General features: G+C 45.1%; 1 protein-coding gene across 1 annotated transcript; it reads right to left on the bottom strand.

Moving 5' to 3' along the window:
- Nucleotides 1–7,119: 7,119 nt before the first annotated feature.
- LOC120993606 (receptor-interacting serine/threonine-protein kinase 4-like) lies at nucleotides 7,120–14,360 on the bottom strand. Its single transcript, XM_040422081.1, has 8 exons — nucleotides 14,185–14,360; nucleotides 12,608–12,899; nucleotides 11,775–11,923; nucleotides 11,216–11,265; nucleotides 9,994–10,152; nucleotides 9,578–9,684; nucleotides 8,688–8,940; nucleotides 7,120–8,051 (listed from the first exon to the last, which is right to left on the bottom strand). Exons 1-8 carry the CDS (start codon nucleotides 14,358–14,360, stop codon nucleotides 7,120–7,122), a joined length of 2,118 nt encoding a protein of 705 aa, XP_040278015.1.
- Nucleotides 14,361–15,106: the final 746 nt, after the last annotated feature.

Genomic DNA, 15,106 nt, shown 5'->3' with positions numbered 1-15,106 from the left:
AAAAATCTGGCTATGGACTATTGTTTAGCACGTTTAGGCCAGTGATGCCCAATCTATGGCCCTCCAGCTATTGTAAAACTACTATTCCGACCATGCCCTGCTGTAGGCTGATAGCTGTAGCCTGTCCGAGCATGATGGGGATTGTAGTTTTGCAACAGCTGGAGGGAGCGCTGGTTGAGCATCACTGGTTTAGGAGATACCATCTGGATGTACTGTCCAGGGATCAAAGCTTATGCTTCCTCCACCCTCTGTACATGCCGCTTTTACAAGAAGAAAAGGCGGTAACAGCTGCGCTGCATGATGGTGAAGGAGGCAATGGCAGGTTTCAACACTGCAAGTAGTTTCGCTAGGACTGTTGGCAATAACCCAAAGGGGTGGGGAGGGAAGGGGTTAACCCCCTATACTCACAGGCCCCATACAAAACCATCCCCGCCAATAAGGACTCCCAGCGGGCAGTTCCGCCAATTCTTTCCTCTAACACCTCTTATTTGCATTAACTTGCCGCCATGGAGGAGACCCGCCCTCAAACAAGTCTCTGACTACCACCCAACAAGAACATGGCTTGCTCCACCCCATCCTGAAGGCCCGAAAGGAAGATGTCTAAATCAATGTCCCAAAACCAACTGACGGTGGCGAAACACAACACCCCCCCGGGACCTGACAAAACGGAAAATACGCAAGTTCACTGTGCGCCTGCATCTTTCAACTGCTTCACCGTCCCTACCACTTTGCCAAACTGCCCTTGGAACTAGATTTCGGACCAAACCAGCACAACTTCTCTAAAAAAGGACAGGAACCGCTCCAAATCCGACCGCATCAGAGTCAACAGCTCCATTAAGGGCATGGAACCAATGAACGACCAGAATCACTGGACCACCCGCTTGAAAACCTATCTCCACAACCTGCAAGAGAAGCTGCGACCATCTGAGGCCACGAACCCCTCTCCATGACACATCCACTTCCCGGAAAACAAGGGATCTCCCGCCAGGTCTGCATTTGGCTCGCTGCGCCGCACAAAAAATATAGGAATGGCCGATCATCCATACGGCCGGCCCGCCCGAACCTGCAAGAAAAAACTGTTAGAACAGAACGTCTTTTATTGCAAAGTTCAAGAGGTCTGGTCTGATATATCTTGCAAAACAGGCTGACTTCCATCTACCTATTCTCATAATTTCTGCTTCAGGTAAACCCACCCTGGCGGCCTCCGTAGCAGCTCCAATTCAAAATGAGTGGGTGCAGAATTCCTTGGGATCAACCCCAGACAGCGCTAAACAAGCCCTAAAAACCGTGGTAAACTGAAATTTGGAAAAAGGGGAGCCATCCGCATGCGCAAAGAAATTATGACCAGGAACGCGAAGGGAACTATAATGAGAAATCAGCTGAAACGGGCATGACCCGCCAGGAACCGGATGAAGAGAGATCCAAGTGCCCCTACCAAACTGGTCCGTCTTGGAATGACTGACCCGGATCCTTAGCGAGTCGTTGCCCAGATCAACATCATTACCAGCAAAACCCCCCGGTTTGCGACCGGATGGGGCTACCAACTAGCTGACCCTAAGGGCTGCGAAAAAGGCTAAACTAAAGCTACCTTAGAACAACGCAACCTCAAAGGAGCATGAACAAACATCGGGAAGTTTGGCAATAAGCCTACCTAGTAGGCTGAATGAGACAGGACGCCGACTCTCCCGGGAAACAAACTCCATCCTCCAACCCTGTAACGCCTGACGGATAACAAACTGCTTGGTAAGGTCTGGCCAGCCTAGCAGTCGAAAGTGAAAAGCGATGCCCGACAGCCGTCTCTGTGCAACCGCTGCAGAAACCGTAAATGGACCGTAAATGCTACAACCATTCGATTGTGACCTCCAAGCGCAGATCATCTCTAGAGCAAACGTCTCGGGCACCCACCATTCATCCCATGCCTTACCGTCCACCTGCCAGGTAGCAGGGGAAACTGAGGATCTGACTAACGACATCAACTGCTGCCCACCAAACACCATAGGTGCTGCGGCAGTCTCTGCCCTCCTGCTCCGCTTCCGGGAGAAAGTACCGAAACTCCTGCCAATGAAAACGGGATAGGGCATCAGCAACTTTATTCTCAACCCCTGGAACGTGACGGGCCCTAAAAAAAAAAAATTTAACTTAAGACATCGAAGAACCAAGTACCGCAGCAAGGCCAAGACCGGGAGGGAAGAGGAAGATAAGCTGTTGACACAGCAAACCACTCCCAAATTGTCCGTCCAAAAAGAAACGTGCCTGTTGGACAATCTGTCCCCCCATAGCTCCACCGCCACAATAATGGGGAACAACTCGAGTAAAGTAAGATTCTTACATAACCCGAATGACCGCCACGATTTCCCAAGAATGGTCCCAAAACCGCATGACCCAGACGCATCTGAAAACAGGGACAACTCAGCGTTAGGGATTTCCTTGGCCATATAGCACATATGGCCATTGTAAGATAACAAAAACGCCCTCCAGATCCCCAAGTCTTCTTTCAGGGTCTTGGAGAGCCGAATGCGGTGCCACGGAGATTTAACTCCTCTTGTGGCCAAAGACAAGCGCCGTGCAAAAACTCGACCCATGGGCATTACTCTGCATGCAAAACATAGAAGGCCTAACAGAGACTGAAGCTGGATAAGGGTCACCTTTCTGACCGATAAAAAACCCATCAATCAACCCAAGGAGCTTTTGCAACTTCTCCAGCGGCAACCGGAAGACCATGTCCACCGTGTCGATTTCAATACCCAGAAACGACAACCGTGTGACCGGGCCCTCAGTTTTTTCCGCCCAAATGGGAACCCCAAAATGAGCCGTTCCTTTCAGAAAAATATTCAACAGGGATAGTCAACCGTTACCACCCCCGGGGGAAACAAAAAGAAGGGAGGCTGTAACCGCCCGGTCAAAGGACACCGCCAGCGCAACCGCCCGGTCAAAGGACACTTCCAACACCGACGCATCCTCAGGAGTAATGGCGTCATTCACTGACGAACCCTTCGGGTGAGAGAGATGATGTATCAGCCGGAACTTCCCAGGCTCCTATTTAGGGACCACACCCAGAGGGGAAACTCGTAGGTTACGAAATGGCAAATCAAAAAACGGACCTCTGATCCTGGCCAGGGAAACCTCCTTATTGACCTTCTCCCTGAGAACTTCTGGTAGGTTACGGGCCGATTGAGAACAAAAGGAATGAAAAACCCAAAGGAAAAACCCACACAAAACTGGGCGGCAGCCTACCTATTGGGGTATTTTTCTAACCAAAGGCCCATCTCTACCATGCTCACCGGGGTCCTTCTGACCCCCTTGTTCAAACTGTTTGGAAAGCTTAAAGGGAGGGCGAGGGCACTTAATTGCAAGCTGAGCACTCATGTTTAAATCTGCACAGACCGGCAAACCTGCAGTTACCCTCATTAAACAGTCAACACGACCCGGGCCGTCGGACGGCCACCGGTCCATGGGAAGGAGATCCCCCTGAACCAGTGGCTCCCTGAAAAGGGAGGTGGTCTTTGCGCCACCATCAGTTTCAACCAAACATCTTTTGTTATCGACATTCGAGCGCGGATGCTCTCTTGTACGACAGCGGATCGTCTTGACTTACTCTCAAAACTCAAGTGGAATCTAATAAATAAAACGGTTATAGTGTGTTGTTTGTTTGAATAGAGGATGTTTCCCATCATGGTTTGTTTTGTACATCTTTAGTTTTCTGTGAACTACCTTCCCCTACATTTTCCTTGAACTGCAATCCACCAGGATGACAGGTTTCCCCCCACTGCCCTTTTTGACAAAAAAAAATCATATAAAAAGATGACGTGGGGTCCCCCCTTTTTTTACCATAACCAGCCATGGTTTAACCACCAGCTGGGGGCTGACATTATCAGGATGGGAAGGTCAATGGTTATTGGCCCCTTCCCACCCTAAAGCCGCAGCCTCCTTAAGAGCAGAACCATCCGATAAAATGGTTTTACTCCTGACGGCAACCCGACTCTTCCCGATACCCCTGAGGCTTTGGGTACCGGGGTATTAGAGGTGGAGGGGGTTAATGTCAGCCCTGAAGACCACCGCTGGCCAACACTAAGACCCGGTGATAGTTATGGAAGTCCTCCATTACTAACACATACCCAGAAAAATTTACAAAACAAACATTGATGGGAAAAAAACCTTTATTGAAATAAACACTCCCCAACTACAGCCCTCTTTTATCATTTTATTACTAATAAATTCCACTTGACTCTTTCGAATACTCCGGCAAAATGTTGTAGTCCAGTACAAGAGCGGATCTGCAAAATAAAAATAATAATTTTATATAATTTATGATAATTATTATTTATAATTTATAAATAATAATTTAACAATTTTATAATATATATATATATATATATATATATATATATATATATAAAAATAATGGAACACGATGGCGGCACTGGAAAAAATAACTAGCGGGTGCTAGGTCCAAGGGTGTAGCTGCTTACCCCATACAATGGATAGGAAAACCGGACAGCACTCCAAGTAAAAAACAAATGGTAGTTTATTCACCCATGTGGTAAGGCAACGTTTCAGCTCATACAAAGAGCCTTTCTCAAGCAATGAACACAAGTGCATCATGGGGTATATATAGTCCAACCCCTCCATATAGTGATCAACAAACCAATATACATCAATTATCATATTATATAAAAATAAAGTGTAACAAGTGGATTAAAAAACTTATACTTCATATATAGTGCATATGGTCCATGTGAGGACATATCCATATAAGAGTAAAGTGCATACATAGCAATCATAATAAATTGCATAATAAAGTGCCAGCAATTGAAGACAGGTGTATAACATCAATAAATATAAGTGGGAGGAGTGATGCGATGCATGGAAATCTGTGAAACAGAAAGAGGAAGACAATGACATACCCTTTAAGAACACCTGGGTCCCACATGCAGACTATCGCCAAATCCGGCGTTCGGAAGTCGCTGTTGCGCAGGCGCCAGGTTGCGTCAAAGACCTACGGCATGAGGTCACAGCGTGCCGTTTGTGGAGCATGCGCTCTAGCTATCAGCCATATCGGCGGCCATTTTACAATGGGTCGAGACCTCCTCCCGTACGCGCATGCCCATTGATGCTAGAATACGGGCAGCGCCATCACGGAGTATGGCAATATATACTACATCATAGATACAGGGTATTAAGGAGAATATACGGGGAGGCTGTATCTCGTCAGAGGTACAGACCCTCTACCCGGGTAGGCTCAATGTTTCGGCAAGCATGACGGGACTCGCCACGCCTATCTCCACAAAGCCCACAATACATCTCCAATATTACACCCCTTATAGAGATCTCTTGATAGTCAAAGGCCAGTATACAGAAATTATATATATATATAAATTTGACACAACCTGGAATACAGCATGAATGCTGTCACTAATATAAAATAATATAAGCATGCGGACCCAGTGTTCATATGCAGGGCATGCCCATTCCTCATTCTCCAGCATCCATCCCATCTGTGAGAATAAAAGAAAAAACAATAAATATAAGGTATGGCTTGTTTGTGTTCATAATTCATTATGTATAACCAGGATCACGACTGCATCACATACACAAATACACTGTCGGGCAAACCGCTTCCCTAAGAATACAATCCTGGATTATAATCCATATTGAGCCCATTGGGTTTCAAGCAATCCAAAGTGTATATCCAATATAACTCCTTCTTTTTCAACATAAGTACTCTGTTGCCCCCACGTCTAGGCATGGGGACATGGTCTATGATCCAGCAGATCCTTTTCCGCATGATTAAAATGTTTTGGAATAGGCAGATCTTGTCTTTTTTTGTGAATCGCGTACCGGTGGTTATTTAGACGCGTCTTCAAATCAGTAGACGTTTCCCCCACATATAACAACCTGCATGGGCAGGTCAAAACATAGATAACAAAATTAGATTTACATGTGAGATGGAAACGTATCGGTTAAGAGACTCCTGTTGACGGATGTACAAATAATCTACCCTTACATATCATTTTACAGTTGACACAACATAAGCAAGGGAAACCTCCCTTGCCATGTGTGGTCAACGCAGTTTGTGTCAATCTGGATTTGGGACCAATGTCAGCTTTCACTAACTGGTCACGCAAGTTTCTTGATCTACAGTATGAAAAAAGTGGAGGGGTATAAAATATGTCCCCCAGTGTGGCATCCGCAGTAAAAATATCCCCCACCCACCCATGTCCACCCACAGTAACAGTGGCCCTAAAAGGTAGTTATGTCCCCTAGTGGCCCCCGAAAGGTAGATATGTGCCCCCAAAATTGTGGCACCAAACTATACTTATGTGCCCACCAAAACAGTGGCCCTGAACGGTAGTTATGTCCCCCCAGTGGCCCCCAAAGGTAGTTATGTGCCTGCCCCCAAAGGTAGTGTGACAGGGTCTAGGAGATGTACTTACCTCTCTGTGACAGGCTCCAGACAGCAGCTCGGCTTTCCTCCTCTTCTCCTGCGCGCCTCTGGTCCGCCTCCTTGCCGCTGGTTTTGCGCCGTTGGCCGGCGAATGCGCAGTAGCTACAGTGATGCCGTGCGCATGCCTCGGCCCAGAGAGGGAGAGCGCAGGCGCGGGATCTCGCTGGGAGAAAAGGAGGACGCAAGGGAAGAGAAGGGCAGGCAGAGGCTGGGGCGGGGATATGAGCAAAAGATGCAGAGCAGCCTGGGCTCCAACGAAGTGAACGCTGCCCCTGGGCACTTGCGAGCCCTCATTTACATACGAATAAAAATCTGTTTTTGCCTCGGGTAAACTTCAGAAGAACACAACAAAGATACCATTTAAATCATCTACAGTTATGCTACATGTAAGCGGTCTAAGATGTCAAAATGTGGTGACAGACTCCCTTTAATGAACGATCGCCACTGTAGATGTTTCCTTTCTCATCAGAATGTTCTTGTGGTCAATGACCCATTCTCAGGTAGCAACGTGAATGCAATATTTCCACTGAGATTTTTCAAACTCCAGGTGTGCCAACCATAACCACACAAGGTGATTTGCTTCCAGATGGAATATAATTGATAGTTACAGGAGAAGAGAAATGATCATCCTATTATGAAATCTGTGGGATATTTCTCAATCCTACAATTTCATGTCATATATTTTCCTCAAATAGTATGGATCCCTGACAATTGAGATTTGGTCTTGCATCCATCAGAAGCTTAACAGCAGAATAATGCCGGTAGTGGTTGGCCAGATCTAAGGCAGTGTAGCCCTCTACAGTAGTAGCGCTGATGCTGGCACCATGATGGATAAGGAGTCGGGCCGTGCAGGTGTGACCCGCCTCAGCCGCAATGTGTAGAGGTGTCTTCAACTGCATATTTGGAATATTTACGTCACAACCAAGTTCCACCAGGATTCGAGCCACTCTGTAATGTCCTCTTTTTGCCGCTAGATGCAATGGTGTTCTTCCATCGGATGTCTGGCAGTTCAGATTGGCCTTGCATTGCTTGGCAAGAAGCTTCACAATATTTAGATGACCTTGCCAAGTCGCATAGTGTAAGGACACCCAGTTCTCCAGTCCTGGGACATTTATGTTTGCGCCCCGTCGTATGAAAAGTCGGACAATACTATCTTGACCGTGCTGGCAAGCAACGTGAAGAGGTGTTCGGCCTTTACTGTCAACCTCACTCAAAGAGGCGTTCTTCTCCAAGAGCAATCGAGTTATAACCTCATCTCCATTTTGGGCAGCAAAATGAAGTGCTGTGAAGTGATCTTCATCCTTGGCATTGATGTTGATCTTCTTTGAAAGGAGTAGTTCCACAATGCCTTTCAGTTTCTTTTCAGCAGCAATGTGGAGTGGAGTAGAACCTTTCAAGTTGGTCATATTAGGGCTGGAATTGTAAAGGAGAAGCATTTTGGCACACCCCTCCTGTCCGGTCTCGACTGCCAAGTGAAGGAGGCTTGACCTCCCTTCCAACACTAACTGAACATCTTGAGGCTGGAGGATCTTAAGAAGCTTAGCATCGTCTCCGGCGACAATGGCGTCAATCAGTTTCTTTTGCTGGATCTCTGTGGTATTAAGGTCTGCATTTGGAAAAAAAAAAAGAAAATAAATAATCACATTAGAATTTTATAATATGAAATACTTGATATTCACATTGATGTGGATGAGCACCATGTTCTGTAATTCTTCACTTCTCTAGTGCTACAGCTGCAGCAGAACTCTTGCTAACAGGTTTCCCTGCAGAATAGCTGATCACAAATGATCCTAGCCGTCCCAGACAATCCAGACAACCTCTTCTTAGAATGAGATTACCCTGACAATAAACTGGCCTATATGGGTCCATCTAACCGTGGTCTAACCAATGCTGCCACAGGTCCCTTACAGTGGAAATGTAGTATTGTTCTTACATATTCCCCACCTCCCTAGTTAGTAGTGCCCATTGCAGGAGTATTAAATGGTGGCCTTTCAGGTGACTAACTGGACATCAAGGATCGATCAAGTTTGCCAGAACAGGAGCCACTCTCATACAATGTCTCTCCATCCTGGCTCATAGAGGGGATCCCAAGTGGGGGAGTCCCTCTATGACGTCTGTATGCCCTAGGAGGACATATAGACACGGGTTGTCTTTATGAAGAAACCACTTGAAAGTACATGGATAACTCACTGTCATCACTCCATGGAAGTTCATTGTATCTACTAATTTTATGCCAACCTACCTTCTACAAAGCCATCCTTTTCGAAGGACAAGTTGAGAGAGCCTCTGGACGAGAATGCAGAGTCAATGGAGGAGATTCTGGAGAGGCACTTGTCGCTAGGTGCCAGCTCCGGCTCAGAAGCACTGTGACACAAGCTCTCTGACCCTTCTATGGTTTGTGAAATCCCAGAATCCAGTTGGGAGATAAGCTCGGAGAGACTGTAGTCTTTATCATACACTGGATATCCTTTGGGTTCTGATCGGTTGGCCAAATCCTGAATAGTAAAAAAAAAAAAAAAGTATAGAACGATCAGTATGTGCATCTTCAGGACTAACCTTACCAAGCAAATGTAGACTCTCACAAGGGGGTCATAATTATTAAATTGTAGGGCAACTATACAAGGAGAGGCCGAGATCAGTCACATGTATATAAATGTCCCTGGAGGTTCTCAGTACTGGAGATATGTCCAACAAAGTAGTGTTCATGGAGTGGAGGCGTCCGGATTCTGCTGCCTGTATTTGTGCATGCACTGTGGATGTGTCCTCCTCATGATGACTACTTTGTAACTTGCTGTTCGGCGCCTGTGCGGAAATACTAGTAGCCAGGAACAGGGTCAAGAAGTGGTCATGTTACTGCCGCCATCTTGCAGGCCATGGACACGAAGGATGTCCAGTGAGTATGTTTACTGGGGCAGCCGGTGTCCTTCACTATGACAGCTGGGGGACAGTACAAAGTCATGTATTCTTGTATGGAGCCTGCCAGACTGTTTATAGTATTTTGAGAAATATTATAAATTGTCCAAAAAGTCTGCCAAAAAAAATAAAAAATGCCCAGGACAACCCCATGAAAAATGGAATGTTTTTGAGGTATGCCAGGAGGACCATAGATTGCACGAGAGCATCATCATTTACCTGCTCTTTGGTGTTGGCAGTTGCTTGCGCAACCGATTCTTGATCCATCTCTGAAATGGACTCGTCTTCATGTTTTGTACACAGTAATTCTGTCTCTGAGGTAATTTCTAGCGGAGAGGAGGAAAAAATAAAATTGATTATTTTTTCAGTGTGACACCCCAGGAGTATAGGTGTTAACAGGCTACTGGTTGGCATTGGCCTCTACAAAGAACCACACGAACGGCGCCTTCACCGGGTATGCATACTTTTGAAACCATGTTGCATCTGCATTAAAAACCTGCTGTTTTGTGTATACAGCTCTTAGACAGATCTATGTGTCTAATCTGGCTATGCCAAATAAATGGGATGCCCAAAAAGGACATAAGGAAAGAGGTGAGACAATCCCTTTAAGAGGAATATCACTTGACATCACCTACCTTGAAATGTTGGCCGTCTGATGGGCTTGTCCTGCCAGCACTGCTGCATCAGTTTGATCATCTCGTCGCACTGTTGGGGTCGAGCCCTCGGTATCTGCGATAAGTCGGGGCGCAGACCGTCTCCTACTTTCATCATAATATGCAAAATGTTTTTCTCTTCTAGAAAGTTAAAAAATAAAAAATCGTAAACATTTTTCACAAATTATCACGGCCTGTCAAAACATCCTGCACAACAAAGTGCTATGTGCCTGAGCCTGTAGCAAGACAACCTCCGGGAAAGTGCTGAACATGCAGGGAGTCACTTTCCACAACTAGATCAGCGTGAGAGTCTTTGGAGATTTAAAGGGATCTTCCAACAACTACCCATGTTCCATGGGTTGGGTCTGGAAAAATCTAAGGATTCCAGCTCTCCTTAATAAAAATGCTTTATTCGACTTCCATAAAATCCGACATCAAATAGGACACTGGAGTCAATACAGCTGAGCTGCAATACCACACACAACCTGTGGACAAGTGTGGCACTATTTCCGTTGACCCCCTGCAACCTTCTAATATACTTTTCAAGATTCACTTGATTTGGGTTAATTTGCAATACCAGACACAGCCACTGGACAAATGTGGCGCTGTTTCTGGAACGACTGTGAAATTATTATTTTTCTCATAAAATGTTGGATCATTGTATAATAAAATGTGCAGCTATCCTATATGCTTTCATCTCTGCTTGCTGTCAATTAATGAAAGCATTCTTGATAACATCCAGGGGTTGAAAACCCATCGGAATCAGGTCAAACTAAACGGAAGTAAAACAATTATAGTGCTCTGATGTGTGATCATGACACATTTTCAGCCACTGCACATAGATGACAAGCATTTCCATTCGTCAACAGCAAGCAGAGATCTTGGAAATGGTGAGGAACTGATATATAAAGCATTCTAGAAAGTTGCTATTTCATTATACAGTAAATAAAGAGATTAGAAAACGGTCTGTCTTTTCCCCAAGAAACAGCGCCCCCCTCATGCCTAGTGGTCGGGTCTGATATTGCCGTTCAGTCGCATCCAAGTGAAAGCCACAATACCAGACACAGCCTATGGACAAGTGTGGAGCTGTGTCCGGAAATAAAAACTCAGACCTTTTTTATCCAATCTCCTACAACCACTTTAAACAAAGCCAATCCCACGTCTTGGTCTACAGCCCATGTTATTTATCAGTCTGACGACTTACCTGCAAAGGGCTTCTGCTGGGTGAGGATTCCCCAGACGACAATTGCGAAACTGGAGAAGAAAGAAAACCAAAATTATACTTCTAGAAATCCAAGGCATGGAAAACGATTCTTCATGTCACATTGCTCTACAGGCTGTCACTACATTTGCAAATTTTTGAAAAATGAATTTATAAATTTCACAATACCAGCCACCAGGAACTAAACTGACTGTGCGTGATCAAGTCCTGCCAGAAGATCACCTAAAAGTGCGCCCTCCATGCGTTATCTGAAGAACTCTCACTGTTACAAAATAGCAGCCTGAACTTTCTGTCAAGTAGTCTACTAGTCAAGCCTCGTCATAGGGTTGTTCAATGAGTCCATATCACCACCCATATCAATGTCCACCTAGTGCCATTAGGATAACAACAAGGGAGGAGGAGGATGATTTGGGTCCAGGCAATGACCAGGCTGAAGTATCAAAGTACAGGACAAGAAGTGTGGTCATGTGGATGGGCTATCAGCTCTAGTTCTGCAACGTCAACTTTTTGCCAAAGGTTTAGAAAGTGGTGGCTTGCTCACCTGTATACATCATGCTTGGTGTCAAGGCTCCTATTCCTCTCCATGAAGCGTTCCGGTGGGAGGTAGGCGATGGTCCCACAGATCCCGTCCAAGCTCAACTCATGGGAATTTGACAAGCCGTTCCACTGGGCAAGTCCAAAATCTGATATCTACAGAAAACAAAAATGAATGTGGATGAGAAGGGACATCAAACGTAATAAAAATCTTCACCAAAACCTAAAAATCCACACCATAAGGTTCTGGGAAGCTGAGATATAAGATGTTGTTTGACAGTGCTTTTTACACAGTAGGATAGTGTCTCTCCAGGGTCAAGGAGTAAAATTTGAATTTTCTTGACCCTGGGCTACCACTATTTTGTTACAAAGGGGACCAGAGTGTTGACTACAGGGTGAGGACCCTCAAATAGCCTATGTTTCAGCTTCCTGGAATTCTGTGAGGCTGACCGTCACCAATGCAAGCACAATCTTTCTGAGTCTCAGCTCCCTTTGCTGCTTTTTGAAATTGCTCTAACAGAAAAAAAAGTTCCTTCGAGAAGAAAAAAAGTGTTGCCAAGAAAACTGAAGTTAATCCAAGGTGTGTAGGTTACAGAGGCCACTTTGTAGACATGGGCTGAGTGTACAAAGTGCTCAGGACTTGCAAGAACAAGTTTTATCAGAAGAGGAAGAGTTCCAGTTCCAAGTCAAACTAACACTGACCTCCTGGAGAAGATGTGTCTACATGGGCGTAACTGTGGGGGCAGACTGGTCAGAATTTTAATATTTGCTATGAGGCCTACCCCTCTCTAAAGGCATCCTTATGTCATGCAGTTTTGGTATGAACTTATAGACCCATACCTTGACGTGGTAATGTCCATCAAGCAGGATATTCGCCGGCTTTAGGTCAAGATGAAGTAGAGGAGGGTTCATGCTATGAAGGAATTTCATCCCCACCGCCGTCTCATGAATAATCCTGAACCTCAAGTCCCATGGCAGGCGTTCAGCAGCCAGGAGCTTCTCCAGAGATCCAGTCTCCATATATTCCATGACAAGACCAACTGGGTCACTGCAGATCCCGTAGACAGGCAAGATACAACGGAATTTGGCCATCTCCATCTTCTTGGCCTCTTCGACCAGCTCAAAACGTTCTCTGTGGGGACAATGAGGAACCGGAGATCAGATGTGCACAGAACATAAGTACATAGATTTTTAATTAGGAAGGGGGGATTTTTGTTTTCGGTCCATGGCTAATTATAAAACAAAAAAAATGATAAAAATATATTTAAGTATATGAAAAAAGAAACTTTCAAATTTTTAATTCTAACTAGAATTTTAGATTTTTACCAGCATTTCTAGCACAGTAAAATAACAGCGGTTCTGCGACAAGGTAGATAAGAATTAGAGAGCGGTTAAAGGGCAGTAGAAAATGGCTGAATTTTACGAGACGTATAAAACCGTCATTTCATGCCCTCGAGGAGAGGGCAGAGCCGAGTTTGTCATTTGGCGCTATTCTAGGTGATATCAGATTTGTCCTTTTCCAGAACTGCATGTGAGTTTATCGAGTTATCGTGAAGCACCATAGAAACCGTTCATGAGCAAAGACAGCTCTGCTACATCTGTGTTATCAATGCTGCTGAGAAAACAAGTCAGCTAGTGCAGCCCTGGTTGTTTACCTTCTTTACCTCACACCCAGTCCTGAGAATATCAGACCAGGCTGCAGCTGGGCGACTACCGGACCCACATCAGGGTCCGGCTAACCTCTGCACTTACTGCTATTAAACCAACCGTTCCATTAAAATCATTGGAAGCCACAAAAATGGCCTCTTGTGAGATCTCAATGAATTGTACCAAGTGACAAACTCAGCACTCCTACATCGGTATGAATCGATATCACAACAAACATAAACGTGACTTTTTGCAGACCGACAACAAGCCCCTAATAAGGGCCCCATACCGAACCCGGATCAATCACTAATTTAGAGATCTCGATCGCCACATAGTCGTTTTTTACATCCAGTCCCTACTGTTCACATTAATACGATAATAGATCAATAGAAATTGACCTTTTATAGCAAATTGAACAATTCCGACACTGCTACCCAGCAGCAGCCGTGCAGTGCCTCCTCCACTCCCTGCCCAAGCTGCACCCTATTACTTCCTGAACAGAACCTTGAAATGTCTCTGTCTGCAAACACAATGTCACAGCAACGATACTGCACAAACCCCCCAAGAAAGCATCTTCGCCCCCCAAGTGTCTCCTCCACTCCCTGCCCAAGCTGGTTCCTGTTTAGAACCTTCCAATGTTTCGATTTACAAACACAATGTAACACTCCGCACAGAATGATACAGTCAGTGCTCCTGCGCCCAGTGCAAGATACAAAGTAGCAAGAAACCTTTAACCCTTTATCTGCCACCCCAGAGCCTCTGCCACTTACTTCTCATCCACATGCAGAGGACACTTGATGGCCAACCATGTCTTCCAGGAGATGTGCTTCACCTTGTAGACCTGTCCAAAGCCTCCTGATCCTATCGTCTCCCATCCACAGAATTCTTTTGAGTTGAAAGTCCTAAGGAGCCCCATGTCCCATGGGGAAGAGGCCTCCTTGTCCATGGTGCTGCTCCCTGTCAGCTCTGACTGTGTGAAGCCTGTAGCTCCCTGTCCAGGTGAATAAGGAGTGTTCATTACCGACATCATTTTCTGACTCTTTATATACTCTTGATATAGGAGATAATTAATATTCGTGGGTCAATTGTTGTAGAGAAGCCTTCTGTATTGTTAATCAGGATGTCTACAGTAGTGTTTACACCCATTTACATTTCTAAGGCTTCCTGAGGGCAGATGGACTCTCTCATTCAAATACAAATACGAAATTCTACATAACAAAGTTGAGTGTCTGGATGAGTTATATGGAGATATGAGAGAACAAAAAGAAAATTTAGAAGATCATGTGAAAGTGCTAACTAGAGATATTGAAGCATTAAAAGTTTCTGCTAAAAGTGCTGCTGTTGTGTCTGTTAGTAATCAGCTAATTGTAGCAGAGAACAAGTGTTTACAAGTTGAAAATGAGGAGCTGGAGGCAGCAGGAAGCCATATTGTTGGGCCGACTGCTTCCTCCAGCACAAATCAGGTTAATCAATGTAAAAGAGAAATGTGTGAGACACAGAAGAACAGGCCCAAGTGTCTTCTGTTAGAACTTTTGATATAAATGGTGGATTTAAGCCTTACCAGGAAAGATTAAAGGACCTTAACATGTATAGCTTGGAAGAAAGACGAGACAGAGGGGATATGATAGAAACGTTTAAATACATTAAGGGAATCAACAAGGTAAAAGAGGAGAGAATATTTAAAAGAAGAAA

This window comes from Bufo bufo, chromosome 3 (genome assembly GCF_905171765.1).
Source record: "Bufo bufo chromosome 3, aBufBuf1.1, whole genome shotgun sequence".
NCBI classification, from domain to species: domain Eukaryota; kingdom Metazoa; phylum Chordata; class Amphibia; order Anura; family Bufonidae; genus Bufo; species Bufo bufo.
This window is presented reverse-complemented; position numbering and strand designations above follow the sequence as displayed.

What these genes read in the sequence shown, in the direction of transcription:
- LOC120993606 (XM_040422081.1), bottom strand. Translation starts at nt 14,360, where the DNA reads ATGGACAAGGAGGCCTCTTCCCCATGGGACATGGGGCTCCTTAGGACT. An exon ending in CAGACGGCCAACATTTCAAG is followed by an intron (nt 9,685 to 9,993) that starts GTAGGTGATGTC and finishes CCTCTCCGCTAG; the next exon opens with AAATTACCTCAGAGACAGAA. An exon ending in AAAGGATGGCTTTGTAGAAG is followed by an intron (nt 8,052 to 8,687) that starts GTAGGTTGGCAT and finishes TTCCAAATGCAG; the next exon opens with ACCTTAATACCACAGAGATC.